Raw genomic sequence first — 25,906 nt, 5'->3', positions numbered from 1 at the left:
TCACTCCCAAACAACGGGGTCTGTAATAGCTTGGTTGTGTCAGCGTGGCACTGCGCCCAGCCTGGCTGGCACCGCTCTGTCAGTGGCTGTTCTGCTTCCACAGTCGTAGATAATACACGTCCGTGTGGCACTCAAACAAAAAGCAGGTTTCCAAAGCACCTTGATGTTTTCTTAACGAAATAATGAGCTCTGTTAGGGGGACAGAACATGAGTGCTTTTACATAAATACCTCTTAAACCAAATCTTGTTCTTACGAACATGGTATCTAACGGAATGACTTGGTTGTAAGAGGATGATTTGGAATGTGGGAGATTAAAACAGAATAAAAAATAAAGGTTTAAAACCTGATACTGAATAAATTGGAGGTGCAGATACAGTTGTATATGGTAGGCATCCAAATTCAGCCCATGTGACTCCCACCCCAACCCAAGCCGTTCAATAATTTAAGAGGAAAAACCTTTTTGGAGGCTATAAGCAGATTTATTTATTTTTACTGTGGCTTTCTGTTGTTTCTGATAGAGGGAGGGAGGTTTGTTTTCTTGGCTTTACTTCATGCTTCAGCTGCTCGTGCTGGAAAGCGTCACGCTGCTTGTAGGTGCCTAATTTGCCCAGAGCTCTTAACAATGCACCCTGAGAGCTGATTTACTGAGAGTAATGAACAACATGCACATCTTTACTGAGTCCTGATTTAATGTGAAATCCAGGCAAAGGAATCTTCAGCTTCCTCTGAAGCTGCAGGTGCTCTGTTGCCCAGATTCAGCATGAAAACGGACTCAGCTACTTGCAAACGTTTGCTGTGGTGGTTCAAGCATTTAAAGATGGGAACCTCTTCCTCTTTGCAAGGTGAGGAGGAGCTCTCTTTAGCCAAGTACACGGTTTGTCAGCTACCATTAAATGCCTTTAACCTCAGCGAGCTGAACCAGCTGCCCGTGCTGTGCTGGCACAAGGACTTGGTTCACAGGCTGCGTGTCCTTGGTGGGCTGAAGCTATCGCTTCCACGTGGGCTGCTTGTTGCTCTGTGCTTCTCCCGCAGCTGGAGCGATGAAGTGAGCTGGTTTAAATGATCTGGTTTAAATGCCACGGTCCCACAGCCCCCTCGGGAAGACCCACGGAGGACAGCACAGCAGCTCCGGAGCAGGGGGCTCCATCCCGCCCCTTCTCCCCAGCTCCCCCATGCAGCTCCTCCCCTACCGCGCTGCATTTTTGATGCACAGAACCTGAAATGTGCTAAATATATAAATAAAGTGTGTATATATATATAATTATATAGTTTATATAGTATAGTTTATATATATATGTAGTTTATATAAACTACAAAAATGTGCAAAATTTAAAGAATATTTAATATTCATATATGTATTAATATTATATATTAATATATGTAAGTAATATGTATAATATGAATATATTAGTATTAATAAATAATATTACATTATTATTTAATTTTTAATATATGAAATTAATATATAGTATTAATATTATATGTAATATTACGTATAATATTAATATATAATATTTAGTATTAATATATAATATTAAAAATATCATTATACAGTATAAAATATACTATATGTTAATATTATGTATTAAAATTATATATTAATATTGATATGCATAGAAAAATTTGGTGTATGTGTACTATATTTAGTATAATTTATATAAAAGAAATGATATAATAAATATATAGTTTATATAGTTTATATAAATATAAATAATATAATTATATAATTTATATAGTTTACATAAAATATATAAAATACAGAAATAAAGGCCACGAGCCCTCAGGTCTACGGAGGGGGGCGTGGCCTATAGACACGTGGGCGTGGCTTATCGCCCGAGGGGGCGTGGTTCAGGCCCGAGGGGGCGTGGCGTAGTGAAAGGGGCGTGTCCCGCGCGAGGGGGCGTGGCTGGGGGCGTGGTCCCGGCGGCGGCGGGCGGCGCATTGTGCGGGGCGGCGGGGCCGGGCCGGGCCGGGCCGTGCGGGGGCCGTGGCCATGGAGCGCTGGGCCGGGCGCGTGGCGCTGGTCACCGGCGCCTCGGTGGGCATCGGCGCGGCCGTGGCGCGGGCGCTGGTGCAGCACGGCATGAAGGTGGTGGGCTGCGCCCGCAGCGTCGACAAGATCGAGGTACCGGCAGCGGGGGGGCGGCGGCACCGGGTAGCCTGGCACGGGGGGGGGGGTCCCTGCGAGCCTCCCCCGGGGGTGTTTCGGCTGCGGGGGGCTCCGCGTGCCCCTGGTCCCCTCCTGTTCCCCGGCACCGCCTAGCGCAGGGCCCGCGGGGGGCGGCTGCCCCTCGAGGCCTCGCCGCCGGGGGGCGTGGGGAGGGGGTGGGGGGCGATGGGGGGGGGTCCCGGGGGTGGGGGTGGGCGCTGGAGGCAGGCTGTGGGGCCGGGGGGTGTTTTCCCTGCCCTTACAGGGTGGGGTGGGGCGCGGCGGGGCTGTCCTGGGTTTTGTTCCCCCAGCTGGTGTTGGGGGGCGACCTGGGGGTCGCTGCTGGGGGCTCCCCCCTGCCTTCAGCCCCAACGCTGCTGTTCTGGAGGTGCAGCGCCTGTGGGGCAATTCCAAAATGAGATCAGAGCCCGCTGTGTTTGCTCTCCCTACTCCAAACATCCCCACAACTAAGTCTGAAACCTCCCCACGCTGGTTTAGGAATAAAGGTGTGCGAAAGCAACAGCTCCCGTGGTGTCCCCGGCTTGTGTCTGGCTGCACCTCACAGCAGCCCAGCGAAACCTCGCTTCTCTCTCAGCAAGGCCGAGATCCCCCCGTTTGCAGCCTCTGGGGACTTTCCTAGCAGCACCTCCCGAATCTGGGTGGGACAGCCGCGAGCCGGTGTCACTGCGCCCATGGGCACAGCATCGGGGGTTTGCCTTCCCCAGCAGGTGCAGGACAAAATGGGCAGCAAGGCAAGCGAGCCCAGCTCCCGTTTTGTTCTCCTACTTCATATGGTGTAAGAAAGCGCCGAGTATTGTTGTTTTTTGTTTGTTTTTTTTTCCTTTTTGATTGTTTGCGTTACGTGGGAAACTCAGATCTTAACTGATGTGGAGCTGGATGAGACCATGGGAGCGAAAGCTGAGCCTCTGCGGGAGGAGAAAAGCCGGAGTCAGCACAAAGCCTCGCAGCCTGCTGACAGCGCGGGTGATCTTTCCGAACATCCCCTGCTTTTATTCCCTTAGCAAGGGCAATAAGGACTCAGGGCACTGCTGACCACACCGCCAATAAATCGTGCAAAAACCCCCGGGAACAAAGTTGGCATTGGTGCTGCTGAGGAGCGGGGTTAAAAAAGGGGAAGGTCGGAAGAAACAAAACTTTTCCCCTTCTTCACCATCAGTCAGAAGGATGCCGCTTGCAGAGGGCAGAAAACCGGCCGGTATAACTGATTTAACTGGCCTTTGGGGCTTGCTTCTGCTTGGGCTTTCCCAGTGCCTTGGTGCTGTGCCTTACAGAGCTCCTGCCCGTTCATACCCTGCTGTAGCCTCGCGGAGGCTGGTGAAGGATGCTGCTGCATCCCGTTCCCCTCTCACGAGCCATTTGCAATGTCTCCCTGTTCCCAATACCCCGTTAATTGCTTCCATGGGGCTGGGCAGCCCCGTTCTCCCTCCTGCTGGGGGTCCTCAGGAGCCCCCACTCCGTGTGTGGGGAGGCTGAGGGTCTGGCCTCAAATGGGCAACTTCGCCCTGTGCCTCTTCTCTGCTTCCCTCATTTCCCAGCCTGGTTTGGGCATTCAAATCTAAGGGAAACATTTCAAGAGACCCCAAAGAAACTTGATCAAAATCAATGAAACTTGCTTTATCCTGCTGTACTCCAGACGTGTTCTGAAAACCTTCCTTTCCGACGCTTCCCTGGCAAAAACATGATTTATATTTGAGACAAGGGGGCTCTTCTAAGGGCCTTGCCTCTGTATTTGGGTCCGCACACAACATGGCCATGCAGCAGGCGATCTGCCCGGGCTGCTGCGGTGCCGAGTGCTCGCTGTCTCCGCGGCTCTTGTTACTGTCACCCTTCAGGAGCTTGAGTTAAACAACACCGCCAATGTTTGTCCCTGCTTGGTTCTTTCTCCCAGGCTCTCTGAGGACCAAACTGTGTTTGCAGCGCACAGCCGTTTGTTTTGGTAGGTGTCTGGACTGTGTTTTGCTCTGTTGCTATTCTGGTTTTATTTATTGTCAAGCATGTTTCCTTAAAGAGGAAGAAAGTCCCAGAGATGCTGCTCGCCCGGGGAAGGGAAGGTGGTGGAGCTCGGAGTGGCCCAAGGTCGCTCTGGGATCGGGTCCATCCCTCGGACCGGTGCCTGTGCAGGGGCAGAGGCTGCCTGCTGTGTCCTGCCACGCCTTTGGGGCAGACTTCTGCACGGTAACCAAGCTTTCCTCCAGGAGCTTCAGCTTTTATTTCCTTTTTTCCTCAAAAGATATTCAGGCCGCAGACTATTGAGCCCGCAGTGGGACTTAGGACTTTGGACGTGGCTGTAGGAAGCCGTCCTGATGGGGCACAGTGCTCGGAGGGAAATGGGAAGGTTCAGGCTGCCGGCCTGTCCTTGGGGTGCTCAGCTGTCCTATAGCCAGCTCTACCCACAAAATGCCCACTGCCACCTCTGCTGTTTGATTTTCTGAGTCCTTGTTCGGGTGGAGAGGGGATGCGGGCAAAGGAGAGGCTGGAGCATCTCGGCAGAGGTGGCTGCAGGACAAATCTTTTCGCTCTATTAAAATCAAATAATTCGCTAAATACCACTGTGAACGGTGATGTGCAGAGAAGTGAACCCAAAAACAAATCAAGGCATCTGGAGATGGAAATAGAGCAAACGGCAGAGTTTAAAAACAGTGTTACAGTGCTCGCTTTGTAGCACGAAGCCTGTGTTTTCGTTAGTTGCAGGCACTGGAGTCATCCATTTTAAGGCAAGGTAGCTGGAAGCACTCCGTGGTGGTTTTATAACCTAAAGTAAACGACCGAAAGAGGACATTGTCTTGTGAGGAGTTTAACTCGGGCAATAAATATGATGTCAAGATTTCTTAATCTCTTGGAAAATCAGATAAGGGCTGGAGGCACGATAACGAGGGAATTGCAGAGTTGTGGTTTTGGTGTTGAGCCTGTGCCACGAGTCCAGGGCTCTTGATTTGAATTCTGAAATACAAACGGTAGCGGCTCACCAAAGCTGCAGGATTTTCTCCCTTTCCCTCCCCACGCGTGATGATGGCTGAGTTGCAGCTCCAGCCGACCACGGTGGTGCACCGTGTCCTCTCCTCTCGGAGCTGGCTTTGACTTTTCTTCTGGCACATCATCATAGGTGTGGGCATGGCAAGAGCTCGCCCTGGCAGCCAGGTGTCCCCTCTGTGGTCGTGTGTGGCTGTGACCGAGCGTTTACAGCCCGGTGCTGAGCCTCCTGCAGCCTGGCTCCCGGCTCCTTGTGCCCCCCTGGCAGCTCGGGGGCTGCCCGACGGTGCCTCGTGTGCTGTCATCAGGCGTAGAGGGACCAAATATAATTAAAATGGCTTTGTTTTACTCTGGCATGCCAGAAGATAATTTGGGTTGAAAGCTTGCTCTAAGTGAGAAGCCCGGAGGTGCCAGCAGCTGTCGAATACGTTTTGGCATCTGCTTTTCCCGAGTGTTTTCTGCTCTTTGGATGTCCGCGTGTGTTTCAAGTCAGGAGTGAGCTTCACTGAATTAGCAAAGAGGGTTTTTTGTAGCCTATAAGGCCAAGCTCTGGTGGCAGCCACCCGCCCCCCCACCGCAATCACAGGTCCCTGTCACCCATCCCTTGGGTTCGAGCGTGCAGGAGGCTCACTGGGCTTCAGTTTCCAGTTAAGTTTTAGAAGTTTTAGTTTGCCGTTTTCTTCACCTGTGTGGGTGAAGCTCACGAGGAGCTTTGGACACTCTCCATCACTTTTGGAGCTCAGGAAGGTTTGAGGTGACCCTGCGAGGAGAGCTTGTGGCAGCAGGCAGCAAGGAGCGGTGCCACGGGAAGGAAATCCCGCGTGCCGCTCTGTGGCCTCGTTTTCCAAGGAAATCCCATTGGGTACTGCCTTGCCTCCTTGTGTGAGGGGTCTCCCAGCCTTCGAGGGTTTGTTGTTAGCGGTGGGAGAGGGCTTTGTGCAAGGAGAGGGGTTTCGAAGCAGCGTGCTGTTTCTGAGGAGCTGGCAGACGACGCCTGGTGATGTGATCCTCGTGGAAAACCCAGGCTTTGGCGATCCCCCTGGTTGCAGGACGTCGCGTTGTGCTCCTGACTGCATGAGTTGCACCAGCTGGATTTTAGTAAAATTTAATTTCATGCATTTATATACTTGCAGAGAAGGGCAAAATTGCTGGCAGGAGCTCTCCTTCCAGCCCCATTATCAGATTTTATTTTTAAATCTAATTTTTTCCTCTTTAAGAGTGGATGGTTTCAGTGGGGGATCCCTGCTCCCCAGCACTACCTGGCCCTTCCCTCCCGTCCCCTGCCCTCGCAGAGTCGCCTGCTCAGCAGGCGAGGGGAGCCGAGGGCTCCTCGGTCAATGACCTGTTTCGGAGAGCCTTGGAGAGGTTTATTAATGGGCATTGGGTATTTTTTGTGTTGTTGTTGGGGTGAGGAGGAGATACAGCTGTGCAGGAAGCAATAAATGCTGCTTAAATTACCAGCTTTAACTGATTAATTCTAATGCCCTTGTGACAGTTATCGATCAAAGGTAGCGTTTATAACCAGGGACTGCCTCGTCAAGGTTAGATCTTGCTCAAGAAATACCCCCTGATAAGCTGAGCCATCGATTGCACCTTCCTGCAGTCCGGCCTCCGAAGGGATCGGAGCTCTTCTTGGAGCAGAGCTGGGGCCGTGTGGGATGGGGAGGCACAGCCGGGGGTCCCAAACCTCCTCGGGGACCTCCTTGTATTCCCCAGGGCCCTGCTGAACCCGCCTGTGCTCAGGGAGAGGTTTGCTGGGGCTCCGTGCCTGCCTCAGCCCCCGTTGTGGCACGCCGCTTGCAAGGCTGCTGGGCTGTGAGGGAGCCCCATTAATTATTTTTAAGGCAGCAGGAGCAGTTCCAGGCGGGATAATCCCAAGGCACAGCCTACTTGTAAATGAATGACCTTCAGGATTTCCTTGGCCTCTGGAAGGCCTTGTTTCCGTGATGCTGGGGACTCAAGGCCTCCGAGGTACTTTTATTGCCACTTGTCCCTGACCAGACCCTTCCCTGAGAGATACGAAAGAGATGCCATAATTGCTGCGGGAACGACCGCTTTGCTGTCCCGGTGGCTTTCCTCATCCTTGAGGCTGAGGTGTGTGGGGGAAGGGTTGCTTTAGACCTGCCTCTGTTCCTCCTCCTTCCCCCAGGTGTGCTTCAGAAATGCCTCGTTGTGTAAAACAGGGTCAGGGTGGCTGCTGAAGCCACCTGTTTTTCGCCTCCTCCACCCCGACTCTTTCTCTCCCTTCACGCTTGTGCAAATCGGCCGTGGCTCTGCTGGGGCTGGCGGCTTAGCTCGGGATTAGCAGTGCCGTGGGTGCGGCCGCTGTCACGTCGGCACCCACACGGTGCTCGTCACGGTGCCCGCGGTCAGGGCAGAGCCGTAGCCGTTGCTCGCCTCTAGGCCGTGAACCTGGAGCGCTTCAAAATTCGGGACCTGCCACCCGAATGCTGCCAGCGGGGGAGACCGGCGAGCCCGCGAGGGAAGGCCGGCTGCTCTGCGTTAATCTTTCCTTTCAGAAGAGGATTCGTTTAGGATTACACGGGCGCGGAGCGGCAGCCGATGAGGCAGATCAAGGCGCGGGCTCACGGCTCGTTCCCTGCCCTCGCGGCAGCGGTGCTCGGTGTTTGCTGACACCGGGGGAGATTGTGGGAAAACCTCCAGCTCTGCCCGTCTGGGGGCTCTGAGGAAGAAACCAGCTCTGTGCCATGGGCTGCTGAGGGGGAGGCCCATCGTGTGCCCCACAGTGGGGCCGTGCTGCTGGCACATCGCTTCCCAGGCAGTGCCGGCCATTTGCCAGCCCTGCTGCCAGCCGCCGCTTGCTGTAGTGAGGTGTGGGCATGGGCTGGGCTATGGGATGTTCACGGATCCTTACGAAGAAGTGAAGGATGCTCAAATCTTCCTGGGCTGGTTCCCTGTGCAAGGAGCTCAGAGCTCACTGGTGGGGTGCCCGGAGCCACTTGTGCACCCCACAGGCAGGGACACGGGGCTGGGAACAGGGAAAGCCCCCGGGTGAGCTGGGGACAGATCCCTGCTGTCCTCGTGAGTGCTCCCAAGTCTTACACACAAAGCATGGTGAGGTGTTTGGTTGCAACAGGCGCAATTTGGGGTGGGTGTGTGGTGATGGCTTCCACAGGCCTCAATCACGCCTGAGCTGTTCAGGGTATCGCTGTGTGCCTCAAACCTCTGCTGCAGGATTTGATGCATTTCGATTTACTGGCTGGTTGTGCGGGTGAAGGGCAGGCACGGCGCTGGTTTTGGGGCCCAGCTGCAGAGCCTGGGTGGCAGCCGGTGTGAGATGGAGCTGTGGGGGCAACATTGAGCTGCGACAGCACTGTCGGGTACCATAGGCAGTCAGTGCTTCAGATGCACCTCAGGTAAACACTCTGAAAATGGGTGTAAGGCTTCTTCCTTCCTCCTAGGTTCTCACATGGGTGCCCCCAGCTGAGTTCTGCACTTTGCTTCTCCACTTAAAGCTTATTTTCCATGCTCTCCTCTCCCCACCGTTGTGCCTTGTTTTGGAGCAGAAAAGGATCTGGGCTGAGGGACAGCGGTTTGCAAACAAGGAGTAAAAGCATTGATTGAAAGCTCACGAGAGGGCAGGAGAATCACTTTACCGTTTTATTCATTTGGAAACTCCTCTCAGACTCCTGTGGAGGCCCTGTCTGGGGACCTGAAGCCACACAAAAGGAGCTGGAAGAAATCCGAAGCAATAATCGTATGCAAGCAAAAAGCCCCAGGTGCCTGGCGGCTCTCGGAAGGGGCTGGCTGTGATTATCTCCATTGCACAGACAAGGAAAGGGAGCTCTGAATCTTGCCCATGGTCTCTGAACACGCTGTGGAAGCTGCTAGAACAACCCCAGCCTGGTGCTGTACTCAGTGTATATCTCTTCCTCTGTGCGGTTGCACTGGTATTAAAGCTTAATTAAACGAACCTTCCAACTTGCCAATCGGTACAGTGGAAGGATCAGTAAGCCCCCAGTTTTCTTTCACAACCGTGATGCTATTTGTAGTTTTTTTTTTCTTCCTTCCTTTCCTTTGGATAAAGAAAGTAACGGGGGTGACTTGAGTTCCTTTCCAGCTGGTTTCTGGGCGCAGCGATATGTTTAAGCATAAGCTGAGGCCGTGGGATGCACGTACCTGCGAGGAATGGCAGGTCAGATTAAAAATTACCTAATGGCTTCTGCTGGCTTTAATCTCTCCGTACTAAATGTGTCTGAAGTTAATAGGATGGTTGGCCAAATAAAGCCCTGCGTGACTCTTTTCTTTTTTTCCTCCCCCTAAGAGTCCCCTGAAATGTTGATATCAATTAGTTTTGTACAACCGCTTTACCAGGGCTGAAGCGAAATGCGCGGTGCTGGGCCCTTTGTGAGTGTCTCGTGCACAAGGAGCATTAACCCTTCCTTGGGAATATGAACCTACTCTTAGCATTTGGAAAACATCCCATAAATGTCAGGCATCACTTTGGACCTTTAAAATTAGACAACTAAATAATACATGGTAAACATCATAACCAAGTATTCTTCTCTGTCTCACTTACGTGTCAGTGCTTGGTGTTTTTTTTTCCCATTTGCTCATTTGTTGCGTCCATGGCAATAAATGGCTCTAGGTTAAACATTTTCACCTACAGTGTCATTATTTTTTCCTTATGTTGTGTTCTTCTGGTGTAAGCCAGTAGCTCTGGGCAGCTGTCAGGCCATTTGCAAGCATCCCGTGATAACGGAGAAGTGCAGAGCTGCTTGGGTCTCGTTTCACATCTTCATCTCCAGCGGCTGGAGGTGCCCCTGCTCTCGCCTCTGTTGGTGCAATATGTGGTCACTCATCGCTCATGAAACCTGGAAAAGCAGCTTTTTATTTTTGCTTGTTTTTCTCCTCTTGCGTCTGCTTTCCTTTAAGGGGAGCGAACATTAATTGAGGGACTTGATTGATGCTCTGGAAAAATATCGCGAGCTCCCTAATTCAGAGAGTTACTTTACATAAGTCTCCTTTTGCAAACTTACCCGCAGCTGATGCTTTGAAGAGCCTGTGACGGCTGTGGCTTCACCTCGAGATGTGTGCAGCACGTTCAGCTCAGCCTGGGTGTCAGTGGTGTTTGGTGCTTTGCTTTCAAAGAGAATTTGTTAGCACAAGGGGAGCCTGAGATGAAAGGAGCTGTGCGGATTCCCGTTTGAGGCGGTGAGAAACCAGACAGGAAAAGCAGGATCTTGGCAGATATTTGTGGGCGCATTTCTCTGGTCAGCTGTGGCAGAGGAGCCCGTCTCTGAGCAAGACAGAGCTTGCTCTTGGTGCATCTAGGCCATAAGCTAAGGAGGGCGGGTGGGCAGCTCCACCGTGATGGCCACAGCTGGTCAAAGCACCCCTCGTGTCGCTGCCCCCTTGTCCTGTGCTGCAGCCCGCGGTGTTCGGAGCTCACGTCCTCTTTTGGGGGACTCATCCGAATCCCTCGTGGCACACCAAGAAGAATTTCACAAGTGTCAGACCCAAGCCGCGGTGCCCCATGAGCACATACCGCATGGATGGCTCTCCAGGGGGTGCTCCAGTTTGGGCAGCCCCAAAGCTGTCAGGTCTGTGCCAGTTTATGAAGAACGTGGCTGAGGGCAGCCTTGCCCGATTTCCTGCTGTGTCTTTGCAGGAGCATCCATCCCCGGGGTACTTTTAGCATCTTCCCGCAGCCCTTCATACGGCTTCTCATTTTCTAAATGCCGCCCTTGCGGATTTTTCCCAAGCCATTTTCTCAAACGCGTGCTTTGATCTTTTAAAAAGCTTTTAAAATTTTTTTGAAGATGAGAGATACATAGCTCTCGGACATTATCAGCATGTAGTCAACAGGATTGCAGCACGTACAGCACAGTGAAACCGCCCCCGGGAGGGTGCAGAGAGGTGCGATTCGGTCCCAGGGGTGCCTTTGTTCTCTGTTGGGCAGAAATATTGCCTCTCAGCCCCAGCGGAGCCCTCGGGGGAGCACAGTGCTGTGGGGATGTATTGATCTCGGGGCTCCTCACATGGTGCTGCAATGCCTGCGGTGCCCAGAAAGGAGAGCAGCTGCTGGGCCAGACTTTTAGGTTGGGGTTTTGGTCTGAGACCCGTGGAGACCTGTGGTCTGCTGCTGAGAGCCCCGGGAGGCAAACCCGAGGAGCTAAACTTGTTCAGGGATGTGCACGGCCTCTGATGCGGTCTTAGGGTGAAAATCCCGTACTGAACAGAGCTACTTGCCTCAGAGCAATGAAAGTCAACGTGCTGAGGGGGATGTGGAGGTCCTGGTTGTGCCTCCCTGTCCCTGGGAGGGTGCTCAGCCCTGCTCAGTGTACGGCTTGGGGAGGAGGCAGTTGGTCACCAAACAAATCCCCTGTAAGGGCCGGGACCAGGAGCACATCTCATGATTTAGACTTGGGGGTCAGTTCACATCTTCGTGTGTTTTTTCCTGCCTTTTTGGACTTGGTGGCATCTGACCAAGTTGCCAGCTGGGGCTTCTGCCCCTGCGGCAGCTGCTGAAAGGGACGGGGCTCAGCTCTCCCCAGGAGGCAGACGCCTTCGCTGCTCTCCTCTGTCCCTCCTGCCTTCGTGGGCGAGCTGTGCGTGGGCTCCTGTGTGTGTTGGTGCAGATGAGGGGCAGGTTTTGTCGTGTGCCTCCTCCAACAAAACGTGGGCATCGCTCCGCGCCTCTCCCTGCGGCGCCAGGAGGGGCTGGGCCGGCCGGGGAGCTGACGCCGTGCCTCGCAGCAAGCAAACGAGGCAAGCACGGGCCTCACGGTGTCATTTTTGGGTGCTCAGGGGTGCTGCAGCGGGTGCCCTGGTTCTGTTGTGGCTGAGTTGGGCTTTGCTGCGGTGTGGATGTGCTGGAGCATGGCCTAGGCCGGGCGCTTGGGATGCCGTGGGTGTGCAATCGCTGCCCCGCTGCCTTTTGCTTCCTTTCGCTCCTCCGCTGGGCCTCGCTCCTGCTTTTTGCTGTGGGTTGCAATCACCTTGGTATGCGGGGAGGAGCCGAGGAGCTGCCTCTGACAGGACGAGAGCTTTATTGCACCCGCCGAAATGTCACATTGGTGAGGCTGCTGCAGGCGATGCGGTTCGAGTGATTTGGTGGACGTCTGTAGCCAGAGTCCCTCTCTCCACAGAAACCAGACATCACGTGGCTGCCGCCTCGCGCTGGAAGCTGTCACCGTCTCTAATATGACACATCAGAGATGAGATGCTGCTTCTTATTAGCATCAGGGGGGTAAAGGGCATCCTCCAGAGACTTCGGTGCGGTGGCTGCAGCATCATTAACACACACGGCCAGCAGCAGCTCTTGGCCTTTCCTTTGCTTCATATCGTCTAGTCTGATAAAAGATCTGGAGGCTCGGAATAATTGTTGATAATGGCTAATGAGGAATTGTAAGGCCTGCGGTTGCCACGTCCTTTATCCCCATGGCAGACTTGCAGCACGGTGGCTGCTCCCCGCCCGGTGCCACAGCAATATTTGTGTTGTGCCAGCTCGACCTGTGTGGCTCAGGGTGATAGACACGCACGAGTCTGTTCCTTCTTTAAAAGAAAAAGGTTAAAAAACTGAAGTCGATGCAAAATTATGTTATACAAGCAACCACTTATAGCAGATGGGGCTCTGTTGCTGAGGCACGGGTGCTACTTAAGCACGTGTTTGCACAGTCAGGGCTAGACAGTTCAAAGTCCCAGTGCCAGCCTGAATTCCCCGGCGATGTGGCGGAAGCTCTGCCCGGATGCCAGGCTGTCCAAAGGCATCTGTCTCAGCGTGGTGTCACCCGAAATGCCATGCACAAGCAGCCACCGGTGTTGGGCTCTCAGCCACCCCGCACCTCCTGTGGCGTGGTGCAGCGGAGGAGCTGTGCCCAGCAAAGGCCGAGGGAGGGCTCGTGTTGGGCTTTGGTGCTTGTTTTGTGTCTGGCAGCCTGCAGAGGTGGCAGGGATAAATGTGTTCCCGTTGCTCCCCTCGCACTGTCTGAAAAAGCAGCGCTGGTCTCCTGGGGCTGTCCCCGAGGAGAGGAGGCTGATGGTTTTTGTCTTCCTTTCTCTCTCCCTCAGAAATTAGCAGCTGAATGCCAGAGCGCCGGCTACCCTGGGACCCTCATCCCCTACAAGTGCGATCTCTCCAACGAAGAGGAGATCCTGTCCATGTTCTCTGCCATCAAGACCCTTCATCAGGGAGTTGATGTGTGCATCAACAACGCGGGGCTGGCTCGGCCGGAGCCCCTGCTCTCGGGGAGGACGGAGGGCTGGCGGACGATGATAGACGTGAGTAGTGCTGCTGGGCTCAGCAGCCTCTGCCTTCTGGGGGCTGGGTCCTCGAGTTACAGCCACCTGTAAGAAAGATGACAAAGGGACCAGAGAAAACTAGCCACATTTTTATTTTCATTTATTTATTTATTTATTCAAATCAATCCAAACTGTGGAAATGATGAGATGAGGGAGAGCTTTCCCACCAGCTTCCCGTTTGTCTAAACTACACTCAGCTGCATTACATAGATTTTTATTTATTCTGGCCGCCAGCACCAGTGTACCCATCTATTTATTTTGTGTGTGGAGCTAAGGACTCACTTCCCATCTGGCTCCGACCTGGCTTTGGGTCGGCTGGTTAGGAAGTGGAAAGGCATCGTGCACTGCTGAGCCTCCTGCCTTCACCCTGGAGCATGAGAACTTTCAATACCTTCAGTAGCATTTTTTCTTTAGTTCTACGTCTTTCTGAAAGCTGATGGGCCTCGCTTCTTTTTTCTCCTTAAAACAGGAAATAATTGAATACCAAACACTGGCTTTTGTAGCTAATCCTGTTAGTTTTAGCAGTGGGTTTTAGAATGGGCAGGTTCTTTTTGGCTTAAAAAGCTGTAATGCTTTTGTCTTTGAAGCTTCATTTTCTGCCCATAATCTGGTTAGAGCTCGATATGAAGGAGCCAATTTCGTCTGCCCAACAGGGAGGTTGTGCAGATGGCTCAGGCCGGTCACAAGCAGCACTGCCCCCGGGGTGCTGCTGTCCTGAGGGCATCGTTTTGGGACTTGGCAACTTCTGGCACACAGCACTGGCACCCGTGGCTGTGGGACCTTGGAAGTTTGCCTGCCCTTGCCACGGTCCTCTTGTGCTGGCCTTGCTTTAGCTCTGGCAGGAGAGCTGCTGAAGCAGCAGCATTTCACAAAGGTGATTTTTTCCCCTCCTATGCTCTATATTTTTGTGTAAGGCACCCTCACAGGGGCAGGATTTGAACCTTTCAGTAAACCATGGCGTCTTTGAGGCACCTCCTGCAGCTGTGTGAGCTTGTCCTAGTGAAGAAAAATATGTTTGAAGAGCTGCTACAGGCCTGGGGCCCGCTGTGCCTGGCAGCAGTCGGCCCGTGTCTGTAGGCCCTGTGGTGCCCAGCGGCTCCAGGGGCTGAGCAAACCGAGCCAGGCAGGCACGTCAAGGCCTCAGACTCCTGCTGCCAGGGTGAGAGCTGCCGTATCCTGGCTAATTAAGTTCTCGTTAGGGTTTTGGCTGCTCTGCTCGCTGCTGTGAGTGCAGCCAAAGCAAGCTCTGCTCGGCTTTGTCTGCCCGGCCGGGCTTTTGTGGGTTGCCCAGCCCGGGTCACGGCACTGCTGCATCTCCCTCTCCCAGTTGCCATGGAGTCGTTAAAGAAAATTAAGTGAAGTGTAGCTGAGCCTGGGCTGGTGCAAAGCAGGGCATTGTCTCGCTGCAAGCCTGGGCCCGTGGGTCGCCTGCACCTTGTAAGCTCCTTGTCCCGGTCTCCGTCATCGTAGCTTGTGTGGACGTCTCTGTGTGCTGCTGCCTGTCCCTCGTGCTCCTTTTTCTTTGTTCTTCTGACCTTTTGTCCTCTTTGAGGCAGCAGGCTCTCGGGGGATGTGGCTTTTACCCACTGCCTTCTCCTCTTTGTGCTCTGTTCCCTGGCTGCTCAGGTCTCAGTGCTCCCTTGGTCTCATCTTCCTCTGATTTTGGGGAGCAAGATTTTGGAACGGGGATTGTCCTGCATGAGACCATCTGTGTTGGTGTTTGCAGTGGCCAGAAGTGGGGTTTGGGAGCCTGTGGGGTCATCCTCCTTGCAGGCGCTGCTGTACACACAGTTTGGAGCTGCTTTGGGATGACGGATGGGGTGGGAGGAGTGGCAGGGCCGTTGATCCACAAGGGCAGGGTTAGGAAACCAGGCTGGGGGCATGTTTTATTCCCAGAGGTGATCTGCGCTGCTGTGTGTCTGTTCTCATTTGCTTGGTAAAAATGCTCTTGCTGTTGTGGCAGAATAGACTGAGACACCTAAGCCACCTTCATATACAGGCAGATGTTTTTTTTTTCCTCATCAGCTTCCCAGCAGCTGGTGGGTTTGCACTTGGTTTGTGTTTAATTGCCCGAATAAAGCTTTTTCTTTTTTTTTTCTTTTTTTTTTTTTTTTTTCTTAATGCAAAAGTGAAGCCCTGGGACACTCCAGATCTGAACGCATGATGACCCACCTCAGCCTAAGCAGCCCCGCCAAGCCTGGGCTTTGTTTTTCAGCCTGCTTGCAAACACTGGAAATAGCTGTGGGTTTTTCCTTTCACAGTGAGCATCCAGTTCTGTGGCTGCAGCCTCCCTGCTTGGCAGTCTCGCTCCCAAGCATGTCGGGGTTGAGGGGCAGCAGGGTCTGGGGGAGGGATCCGCACCGACAGCGCTCCCCGCCGCGCATGCCAGCCCCAGGGAAGCACTCGCCACGTCCATTTCTTCTACATGCTCTGAAGCTCTCGGGGTCAGGACAGGGGAAGGTTGCCAGCGCCTTTCACGGGCCACTGGGCTTTGCAGAGCTGAGCGGGAGCAGGGAGGCTTCTTCCACAGGCAGCCTGGAGAAAGGTGCTGGCGAGCAGCTTGGTTTGGGGTGCGGCTGGAGAGTTTTCAGTGTTCTGCTGGGCTGCAAGACAGGAAAAGTTTCTAAACAGCCATCGATGTATTGATTGGAGAGGCATTAGGGCTTTAAATTAAAGGCATTTTTTTCTTTTAGGTAAATCGATTTTTGTTTCCATGCATTTTTTATGAGCTTTGAGGCTGCCCGTCTTTTTCCAGGCTCCCCTCTCAGTATGTCCATTCCATAAATTTTCTTGCTATACCTCTAACAGGTCAAGTCATGTTTTCATTTACTTATTCCTCCTCTTTTCTAACGTTCTAGTTCCTTATTGTCTGGTATTTGCTCTTAAGGGAGAAATCTACAGGAGCTTATTCTCCCAGGGCTGCAGAGGTCTCTGGTTAGGAATTGCATCTCCGCTGCTTTCCAGCGGTGCTGAGCCCAGTGCTGTCAGCTGGCAAATTCGGTGTGCACAAGTGAGGAAGCCTTTTATCTCGGGCAGGCTGTAAGCCCTTCTTTTGGTTTACAGCTTCCCCCTCTTTTCTTTACATTTGTTCACAAGATTTGCTCTACGTGAGGCTGGAGCAAAGTCCTCTGGCCGTCCCCGATCCCCGCGGGAGTAGCCGGGGCCGGGTGCTGTGTACACACTGACTGTGGGCTCTGGGATCTGAGCAGCTCCTTCATGTTTTACCTACTGACCTTTACAGCCAGGAATTCAAGCTGAACTTTCCACTTGCACTGTTCCAGGCACAAAGGACCGCAGCACACATCCCTTTGCTCCTGTAAACACTAACTGGGTTTGATTCTTCTTGGCGTTATTCTTTGACCAGCGAGGCTCTCTTCTTCTGGCTTTTATATACCATCTGTGTATGGACATGTTTTCAGTAAACGGCATTTTTATTTGGTGATTAGGAGCAGGAATACTCATTTTGATGCCTTAAAAAAGCCTGATTCTGGGAAATGAACTGCTCAGCACTTCCAGGAACAGGATCCTTTATGTTCTTCCAACCTGGCAATTGGAACTCATTAATTACTAGAAAATGTGCCTTCATTGTTTCTGTTGCATTAGCGCACACATGCCACAGTCGCAGACCTGCTGCTTTGTGCAGCATGCTGTGCAAACGTGGAGCACAGATGTACTGGCCATCTTTGCTAAGAGACCTTTGAACCTCTTGTTCTTAAAATAGGAACAAGTGCTGAAAAATGTCTTGCGTGGATATTTGTAGCAGTGGCCTTTATATTGTTTCTAGAAGTGATGTAGCCCTAAGTCCTGCTGTCTTTCCAGGCATGTTTTTAGGTTCCTGAGTGCCTGCTCTGTGTTTTGTAACGGAATAGGGATCCCAAAACCCTGTGGGTGCTACTGGGAAAAGACAGTGAGGAATCCCAGTTCAGCTGCCTTCCAGCCAGTTCTTTTGCTTTACCAGGGTGTCTTATCGCACACAGGCTCTGGACTTTCCCATGTGGCTGTTGATTAGCATCTTGCTTTGCCTGTAGTTGTCAAAATGTTGTAACGCTACCCACGCAGGGAAGTATTGCTCAGCGTGAGTCACAGCGTTGGAGCTGGCTCAGTCCTGGCTTTAGGCTGATGTTACCCTCTAGTGGCCTGTGGAGCTGGGCAGCAGCTCTGCACCAAAACCACCGTGCCTGGTGGGAGGCAGGGAAGAAAGCAAGATATTCCTTGTCATGAAGGTGTTTTTTTTATTTATTTTTTTTTAATTTTTTTAAATACTTAAAGTTGCCAAGATCCATATGTGAAAGGACGGGCTCCTCACTTGGTTGGTGTATGAGACTGGAGCAGGTCACTCCCGCTTTCCTTGACTTTTACTGTGAAATCCCAAAGATTTCAAGTGCTCTACCTGGGCTGGGCTTCGCTCCAGTGCTGAGGTGGTTGTGCAGTTCTGCTGACATGTCTGCTAAGTTTCTTCCTTGCACAGTCAAGGTAAATCTTCAACCTGGTGCCAGGGAATTTATCTCTCTAGTTCCAGGTACGATGGCTGAGATATCCAGCAGTGACTGTGTGCTCAACCAAAGTGCACTTGGAATAGGGTGATGACTTTACTTATTGTGTTGCCTGGGTACTTTGTGATAACATCAGATAAGAATGCTATTTTCTATGCCAAAACCCATAAGCATGGCCCCTATTAATAGGAAATAATGACCAAGACAAAAGCAGTGACTGGGAGATCCTTCAGCTGACCCCACTCATCCTTGGAGTGTGCTGCTCAGTAATGATGTCTCTAAAACCCTTTCTGCCTTTTGCTTTCTAGTCTCCAAACTGATGTTCCTCCTGTGGCTGCATGTCTGTTTGTGCTGCCAAGTTTTAGCTAGCCTACCCCGTTGTTTCTGAGTTTTACACAGATGATAGCCAGTTGTTTGCTGTCCGCATGACCTTGCTCCTGCTCCTTCTCCCATTTATAGTTGCACCTGACTTCTGATTCATCAGAAACGTAGTTCTTCCTGGATATTTAGCTCACAGTGGTGTTTTTAAACCCGTCTGGCCTGCTCACCTGGTTAAAAAGTGACATGCCTTTAGGTGGGACCTGCCAGTGTGTCTGGTGTTGAAATGGTTGCATCCTTTCTAGAGGGCTTCAGCAAATACTTTCCACCTTCCAGCTGCTCTTCCAAATCTAAAGCACTGTAAATTCAGCAGCAGTGCTAAGTGCTCAAGATGACATGCTCGTTGGTCTCGCACACACCTGTGGGTCCTTTGTGCTGTTGTACTCCTACTGGGGGAATTTCCACATCTCTGTCTTCCTGGAAACTTTGAATCTGCATTTTATGGCAGCAAATGCTCAAGGCATCAATGCATTAAAGGTGGCAGCTTGCAGAGGCGATACGACCGAGTTTAACTGCACCACAGCGTGCTGGGCAGTGCTGGTCCAAAGAGCAAGTGCTTGGAAAGCGCTGGATTACGTGACAAAGGACTCGATTAATTACCTTGTCCTTCCTTCCTTGGCTTATCCAGTTAGGGCTGAGGAAGATGTCAGCGAGCAGCACGACAGGTTGGTGGCTCTCATCTCTCTAGGGCTCTTTGCCCCCTGCAGCCCTGCCACGGCACGCTGTGATCTTTGGATTCATTTGGATTCATTGTGGGAGGCTTTTTGCTGGCTGTGTGGTCTGCAGTGCCTGTGAGTGCCTGGCTTTCTGACAGGCAGTATCTGGGGATTTCCTCGTTAACTAGCTGACCTAATTACCTGCTGCTAGTGTCCCGTGGGCTCTCCAAACCCCTGTGTGCTCAGTGCTGTGCAAGACAGTTTTATCCGCTGGACAGAGTGCTGACTGGGGGGAAGTGAGTTTTGGTGTCTCTTCCCTTGGACTCAGCCCTCACGCTTGCCCACAAAACAATTAAGTCCATTAATTTTTGTCAGAGGCCAAGGCCTGTCTCACAAAACTTCATCTACGGCCCTGTGTGTGCAGGGAGGCTCCGGGGGTGCCAGGCCGGGCTGCTGGCCTGAGTCCCCTTCCCTTCTCTCTTCCCTCAGGTCAACGTGATGGCTGTGAGCATCTGCACCCGAGAGGCCTATCAGTCCATGAAGGAGAGGAACATCGATGATGGGCATATTATTAACATTAACAGGTACGCGAGGGGGGAATGCGGGATCAGCCAGGGGGGATTTCAGCGGAGGGACTTTCACCTTTCATGGTTGGCTGATGGATGCCTTAAAGTGGAGAGTTTCCAAGGATTGTGATCCCAGAATCATAGACTCATTTAGATGGGAAAAGACCTCTAAGATCATCTGGTCCAGCCTTTAACCTACCACTGCCAAGTCCACCATTAAACCATATGATGGTTGGTTTTCCAACACCCATTTTTAACCTCTGCTGGTCTAAATACAACAAAGACCAAAGCAGGTTAATGGCAATCATTTGCTGTAAGGTTGCAGATTGAAACTCCTTCAGCAGCTGTGTCACGAGGAGCACCTGGTGGTGTGCATCTCCTCAGAGGGGTGTGGGAGAGGGGAACTCCTCACATAGCCACCACATTAACATCTCCTCCTGTGTTCATTTTGGTGGTTCGACCATCCTGTTGGTTCTCAGCACTTTCCTTTCTGCTCTCTCCTCAGCATGAACGGTCACAGCGTGGTGCCACAGTCGGTGGTGCATTTTTACAGCGCCACCAAGTACGCGGTAACAGCACTCACAGAGGGGCTGAGGCAAGAACTCAGAGAAGCAAAGACTCATATACGAGCTACAGTGAGTACTGTGGGGTTTCCTTCCTCTTTGCTTGTTTTGCGGGTGGTAGGGAGCTGGTAAGTTTTGTGGGGCAGAGATTTTTGCTTTGGGAAACAGGCGAGGAAATGCAGAAATAGCACTCGGCACACTGTCAATGTCCCAGCCCCGTGGCCACCTGTCCCTGATCACCAAACAGGCTCCATGCCTCAGTTTCCCTGGGCAGAGAAAGGCAATGGGGCAGAAGGTGCAGCAGCGATGGGCTGTGTCAGAGAATAAACTATGGGGGTGCATGAAGTGGGCAGTTGCTTGTCAGGGCAGTGTGTGGGACTCGTGACGGCAGAGGGGGGCAGTCAGCTGAAGCTGTTTGCTGTCATTCAGAGCTTGCATCTCAGAAGTGATGTGTCCAGAAGTTAATTTATATTGCAAGCTTTTCCATTGTTTTCTTTGCCTCTGCGTCCCTTTGGGTTTTGAGGAGGAAAGCATCCATCAGCAGTTTCCCAGAGGAACCTGCCACAGCAATCATTAAGGCAACGTCTGCTCTCTTAAACTATTCCCCTAGAAAAAGGGTGGGTAAGGAGCACAATAGAAGAGGCTTGGGTGTTTTGGCTTTTTCAGTGCTAAAATCTTTTCTCTCCTTTGTTTTTTTTTATTCTTTCACTGAAGGGGAATTACAAATCCTATTAGGATGTGCTCTGCTCTTTTCCAGTGTATATCTCCAGGACTGGTAGAAACAGGATTTGCTTTTAAACTTCATGATAACGACCCCGAGAGAGCTGCTGCAACCTATGAGAGCATTCGGGTAGGACATGGAGAAATGGAAACAGAGGGAAGTGGTTCTGATCATAGCTTAACAATTTCTCTCCTGGCTAATCACACAAGGAGTTAGTTATGCAGAATGTGTAGTGCTTTCCGGCATAGTTGGCATCCTCAAAGTCAAGTGTCAGACCTCAGATATGGCACTGATAATTGCACACTACACAAATTTTCATCAGGTTCAGTTTCTCACTCCCTGTATTGTTTGTGGACTTCTTTACTGAAGGGAAGTTGTAGTAAGCAAATGTGCCTACACAAGGATGGGCAAGAAGAAACGTGTGTGCTGTCTTGCAAGTGGCTAGCACGGGATTTCTGGTGCTTCTCTGGTAATTCTCTGATGCTTGACCTGGCAGAGTTACTGTGCCAATAGCTTTGCAAGATGCTTAGCCAGGCGGTGAGCCAGAGCAGCTCTTGTACTCATCTTCATGGTGCCCCCTCTTTTCTGCCAAGGAGCTGCTCATTTGCACTTTGCCTTAGCCTAATTCTGCAAAGACACCTGAAAAACGTCCTCTCAGTTCTGGAGAGAGGTATTGTCTCCATCTCTGTTTTTCTGCCCAGCACTTCAGGATCGTAGTTCTAACAGACACCTCAAAGCATTTTGTGGAAAGATTATTCACAGCAAATGGAGAGGTATCAGCATCAGACACTTTGCTAAATTTTTAATGGATTACTTTTTTCCTGCTCGCTTGCATGTTTTTGAAATGCCCTAGTGACACTTTTGAAACTTGTTATTGATGGTTAGGAAAGGAGTGATCTTTTGATTAACTTCTCCTAAGGTGCCCTTTGTCTAAGAATTTCTTTCATGTCTTCCCAGTGTCTCAAAGCTGAAGATATGGCTAATGCTGTCATATATGTCCTCAGTGCCCCACCTCATGTACAGGTAAGTCTGTGGTTGTGTTGGAGGACTGCTGTGGGTAGCTGAAGGAGGAAAGGGTAACTGCTGCCCTGACATTTGCTAATCAGTGTTGCAGCTGCGGTATCAGCTGTGTGCTTAGTGGAGCTGGGGATTAGCAGTGATCACGTTTGTTTACAGTTCCCTTATGGCAGCTTTGGGATTGTGCTGCTCAGGCTACTCACACCTCTCTGCATCCATCAAAAGCTGCTCTGACTGCAGAGCAGGACTGCAGCAGGAGGAATGGGAGGGCTATGGGCATGTCTTGCCCTTCCACACAGTGCCATCTGGGATTTGCTGGTAGTATTGCAGCTGGGTCAAATTCTGCCAGCTGCCAAATAATGTGTTGGGCTGGATCCTGCCAAGTGCTCCTCAAGGGTGGTGCAAGGTGCTCACACTGCCAGAGGGACTTCCCCCCAGTGAAACAAGATAATGAGCAGCTTTGAGCTGGAGGAGGGAGGAGGGAGGAATGGTGTCAAAGTTTAGGATGTTGGCTGAGTCCACACATAAGTTGCTGTCGCAAAAGCAAACTTTGGTCACAAGAGGCTTAGCAAACCCCTGATGTGAACTCTGCTCCTTCAGAGCAAGGTGCAATCATCTTGACATGGGATCAGCCTGGTGGCCCAGCACCTTGTGTGTCCTGGCTCTAATGCAAGCTGGCTTTTTTGCCTTAAGAGGATAAAATCTCCTGCTGAAGAGGATAAAACCTCCTGCTGATGTGGAGAGGTGCCTACAAGCAGTGCTTCTGCTTGATCCTCCGTAAGCAGGACCAAACTTAAGGCTTGATTACAAACTCTTATGATTCAATGTCATCTTATACTCTCTTCTGTGCTTATTTGTGTGCTTATACCTTCTGAAAAAAAGCACAAGTCACATTCACTTTTCTATATTTCTAATATCTCAGACAGGCTTATTTCTATTCACACGAACTTCCTCTTTGTGCATTTTACCACTGTAATAGCAGTGCAAGGTTTAAATTGGACTTCAGTGCTGCAGTAAAACCGTGCCTTGGTCTCTTCCAGATTGGAGATATACAGATGAGGCCCACGGAGCAGATATCATAGCAAATGAGGAAGACTGTGAGCAGCACCGTGTATCCACTCCACTTGGAACCCTCTGGCAATGTAGGGTTTCGTCAGCTGGCTAGCAACGTTTTATTCAAGTACCAAGGATTGTGTTTGAAGAATTATTTTTCTCTCCCTCTCTCTGAGCTGGTGCTGGTGCTGAGCCAGTTTTAAATATATATATATATAGTAGTGGGTCTCTTTCACCCCCACTCCTTTCTGAAGCTGCTTGAGAGTAAAATGTATTTGAAAATAATGCAGGGAAGTGGTTTGTGGAAGATTGTCTCCAGACTGGTTTCTTCTTCTTTTTCCTTTATTTTCAAGGTTTGTTTGATCTTATTTGATGATGATGTGTCTGGACTTAGGGGAAGCGGCAAGAGGTGTTTGCCAGCTTCCATGTGGTTAGGGTTTGAGATTTTCAGTGGATGTCATATATGAATTCATTTAATTTGGGGTTTTATTATCAGTTTGATGCTTATTTGGTAATGATGCATGTGATATTTTCTTCTCTCATATCCCAGTGCCCTAAAGCCGATATACGACCTCACCCTACCTCCCCAGACCCTCCTTTTCCATTCATATGAATTGTGCCTGCTAAGTTTGAGGAGGTATAAATGTGTGTGCTTGATATTTCTTTCATTCTTTCTTTATAGGTAGGTAGGTAAATAGTTTGGGGAAAAGTACCTGTATTTTTGCAGGTTAGAACGATCATCTAAGTGGCATAGATACAGTAAGAGTGAGTTGTTTGGTATTTTTAATAAAAATTAAATGTGCTGTCTTGTGATCACCTTTATCCTTGGTATCATCTCCCAGCACTCTTGATGTTTTTTTGTATGTTTGATAATAGCATGCATTGACACTTTTTTGGAAATGTTGATCGGTCTTAGAAAGATGTATGGTGCTGTTTAAACACTGATGCTGATCACTGTTGAGTTGGAAATGTTGGAATTTTGTTCATATGCAGAGATACAAACTTGGAGAGAGGGAGTGAAATGAACCGTGCTGAAGCTGTCCAAAATGAAAACATAGTAGTAGGGGCATTTGCCTACAAAGCAGAAGGTAAAAGGTCTGGTTCAGATCTTGTACTAGTTCTATGCTGGTGCAGCCCCATTGTTTTGCTCTGGGTTTACTCCGACTTGAGGGAGGAGGGAATCAGCCCCATAGCTGATACGTGCAGAGCTGGAGACCACTTCAGCTGTTTTATTTACTCTTACAGTGTGGCAGAAACACAACTGCATGTAGTCCACCTCGATATAGAGCTATGGAGCTGCTGATGTACATGTTGCCTTAAGATTGCAGACTTGTGCCTGCTGAGCTCTAAATTTCCTGCAGTGTTTTGGAAGGCGAACCTGTCATTTTAGGTGGAGCAGGTCTGGTCAGTTGATGTGAGCGGAGGACTGAGAACCAGAGAAACTTGGTTTGGACTGTTTTACTTATGCCAGTGCAGCTCTGTGGGAGTTCATCTGTGTTATACCACCATAAGGGAGACCAGAATAGGGCCACTACATCATGAATTTCAACTCCCTATGTAACCTTGGGCGAGTCGTGTTACCTCTCTGCCTCAGTTTACCCATCTGCAAAATGGGATAATAATACTTACCTACCTCACAGGGGTGTTGTGAGGACTCACAAACTGTTTTGTAAAGCACTTTGAATATGAGAAGCGCTATGTAAGTGCTGAGTGTTGATATGAAGTATTATTATTAATGAATCTTGTGATAAATAGAATTCCTTGTGCCAAAGGGAGCAACTGTAGAAGGATACAAGGAGAGAACCGGTAAAACATTCCTTGGTAATTGTAAAAACAAAGGCAATTTGTCCCTCTTTTTTTTCTGTTTATAAATACACGCTCGTGGTGTGTTCTATCCCTTCATCATCTGTCACCAATTTCTCCTGGCAAGTACACATAACCTTGTCTCTGGATTTGGCCTTTTAATTTACTCTGAGTGAAATTTGTGCCCTGTGGCAAAGTCTTGCACTACTCTAATGCACTGACCTCCTCCACTTTGCCGAGGCAGTGACTTTGAGTGGGTTCTTTGCACAGAGCTGGCTTTCACCCACGGCACTGAGTTAGATCATGTCCTGCAAGGAGCAGAGCCAGTCCGGGTCTGCACACAGCCAGCGATGCTCACTGCAGCGGAGAGAGCCTGTGCCAGCTGGAAAAGCTCATCAGTCTCCGTGCCACCGTGGTGCTCAATTCAGAGGCACTTGGGTAACGAAGGTCCAAGCACAGTTGTGCTTTCTATAACACCCCCGTGATGTTCAGCTAGACATAGCACAAAAACTCTGGGTGTTTTCCATAAGGTTTCTTTTTCAGGAGCTTGTTTGAATTCAGCACATGCACTGTGCAGAGTGTGCCATCTTTTGAAAAGAAGGTGGCTGAACTGGGAGTTGAGGGCTGAAAAAGTTGAGAAGATTAGGAACTTGTGAAATGAGCAAGGGTGTGGGAAGCAGTAGTGAGGAGTCAGAATTGGTGGCTCTAACTGTGTGAAACTGATGTTGAAATGCATAGCTGAGGCAGGGACCTGACTTACCTTTCTGCTCTGTAAAAGGAGGCTTCAGAGAGAATTGCCTAAGATGTAAGGCTCTGAAAAAGGGCCGGTCTGTGCAGTCACTCCCTGCAAAAACACAACCTGGCTGACCTGCGGCCCTGGAAGTTATTTTTTCCCCCATGAATATTTGTAACGTTTGCAAGTCTATAAAACAACCTCTCATCCTTGAAATGATATCCAGTATATATTTCCATTTTTAATGAGTTATGGGGGGGGGGATAATTCCTGCTGCCAGGTAACTTCCTGCCTTTGGCTGCTTTCCCACACGAAGCACAGAGGGGTTTGGCAGGGGTTGCTTGGCTGCTCTGCCTCATGTAACCTGGCATCTTCCTGGGGGGAGATGGGATTGGCAACGTGACTCCAAGGCATTCCAAAACCCCAAACAAGAGGGTAAACTGTGTAATTTATCAGTAGGTTTCTAATTGTGAACTGTAAAATAAAGAATAAAAAGAGGCACACTGTGGTTCTGTTG

At 50.5% G+C, this 25,906-nt stretch overlaps 1 protein-coding gene across 1 annotated transcript; it reads left to right on the top strand.

Annotated features, from left to right (window-relative positions):
• The first annotated feature begins 1,917 nt into the window (after positions 1-1,917).
• On the top strand, positions 1,918-25,897 carry DHRS11 (dehydrogenase/reductase 11). Its single transcript, XM_027472068.3, has 7 exons — positions 1,918-2,126; positions 13,176-13,385; positions 19,423-19,517; positions 20,005-20,134; positions 20,820-20,912; positions 21,741-21,806; positions 22,841-25,897. The coding sequence occupies exons 1-7, from the start codon at positions 1,995-1,997 to the stop codon at positions 22,880-22,882; spliced, it is 768 nt and encodes a 255-aa protein (XP_027327869.1). The 5' UTR covers positions 1,918-1,994; the 3' UTR covers positions 22,883-25,897.
• The last annotated feature ends 9 nt before the right edge of the window (positions 25,898-25,906 follow it).

This window comes from Anas platyrhynchos, chromosome 20, assembly GCF_047663525.1.
Source record: "Anas platyrhynchos isolate ZD024472 breed Pekin duck chromosome 20, IASCAAS_PekinDuck_T2T, whole genome shotgun sequence".
Classification (NCBI taxonomy): domain Eukaryota; kingdom Metazoa; phylum Chordata; class Aves; order Anseriformes; family Anatidae; genus Anas; species Anas platyrhynchos.
This window is presented reverse-complemented; position numbering and strand designations above follow the sequence as displayed.

Coding starts and splice junctions, on each gene's coding strand:
- DHRS11 (XM_027472068.3), top strand. CDS start 1,995: ATGGAGCGCTGGGCCGGGCGCGTGGCGCTGGTCACCGGCGCCTCGGTG. Junction 19,518..20,004: donor CATATTATTAACATTAACAG/GTACGCGAGGGG, acceptor CTCTCTCCTCAG/CATGAACGGTCACAGCGTGG. Junction 21,807..22,840: donor GTGCCCCACCTCATGTACAG/GTAAGTCTGTGG, acceptor GGTCTCTTCCAG/ATTGGAGATATACAGATGAG.